This window comes from Haliaeetus leucocephalus, unplaced genomic scaffold (assembly GCF_000737465.1).
Source record: "Haliaeetus leucocephalus isolate CR32 unplaced genomic scaffold, Haliaeetus_leucocephalus-4.0 Scaffold450, whole genome shotgun sequence".
In the NCBI taxonomy this organism is placed as follows: domain Eukaryota; kingdom Metazoa; phylum Chordata; class Aves; order Accipitriformes; family Accipitridae; genus Haliaeetus; species Haliaeetus leucocephalus.
The window spans coordinates 19,944,668-19,944,919 of NW_010972886.1; the positions used below are offsets into that span (position 1 = coordinate 19,944,668).

Genomic DNA, 252 nt, shown 5'->3' on the forward strand with positions numbered 1-252 from the left:
CCCCGCCCCCGGGATCGCACCCCCCCCCCCCCCCGCCGCTGCGGCCTTCCGCTTCCGCCTCTCGGTGGCGGAAGGGCCCCTGGGCGGCGGGAGCGCTTCCGGGCCGGCGGCGGCAGCAGGAGCGGCGGCAGCAGCGATAATGACGACGCTCCGCGCCTTCACCTGCGACGACCTCTTCCGCTTCAACAACATGTGAGCGCCCGCCGCCTTTCGCGCTCCTCTCCCTGCCCCCCCCGAGCCCCGAGCTCGCTC

The 252-nt window shown here is 76.2% G+C and overlaps 1 protein-coding gene across 8 annotated transcripts in view; it reads left to right on the forward strand.

Annotated features, from left to right (window-relative positions):
- Window positions 1–35: 35 nt before the first annotated feature.
- The window catches only part of NAA20 (N(alpha)-acetyltransferase 20, NatB catalytic subunit), an 8,444-nt gene continuing 8,227 nt past the window's right edge, over window positions 36–252 (forward strand). For 6 of the 8 annotated variants that reach the window (XM_010574917.1, XM_010574921.1, XM_010574915.1 and 3 more), the window contains exon 1: window positions 103–192. In XM_010574917.1, coding sequence (XP_010573219.1) covers window positions 140–192 — 53 coding nt within the window. In that variant the 5' untranslated portion in view covers window positions 103–139. The other 2 variants (XM_010574916.1, XR_774836.1) reach the window with 2 other exon arrangements.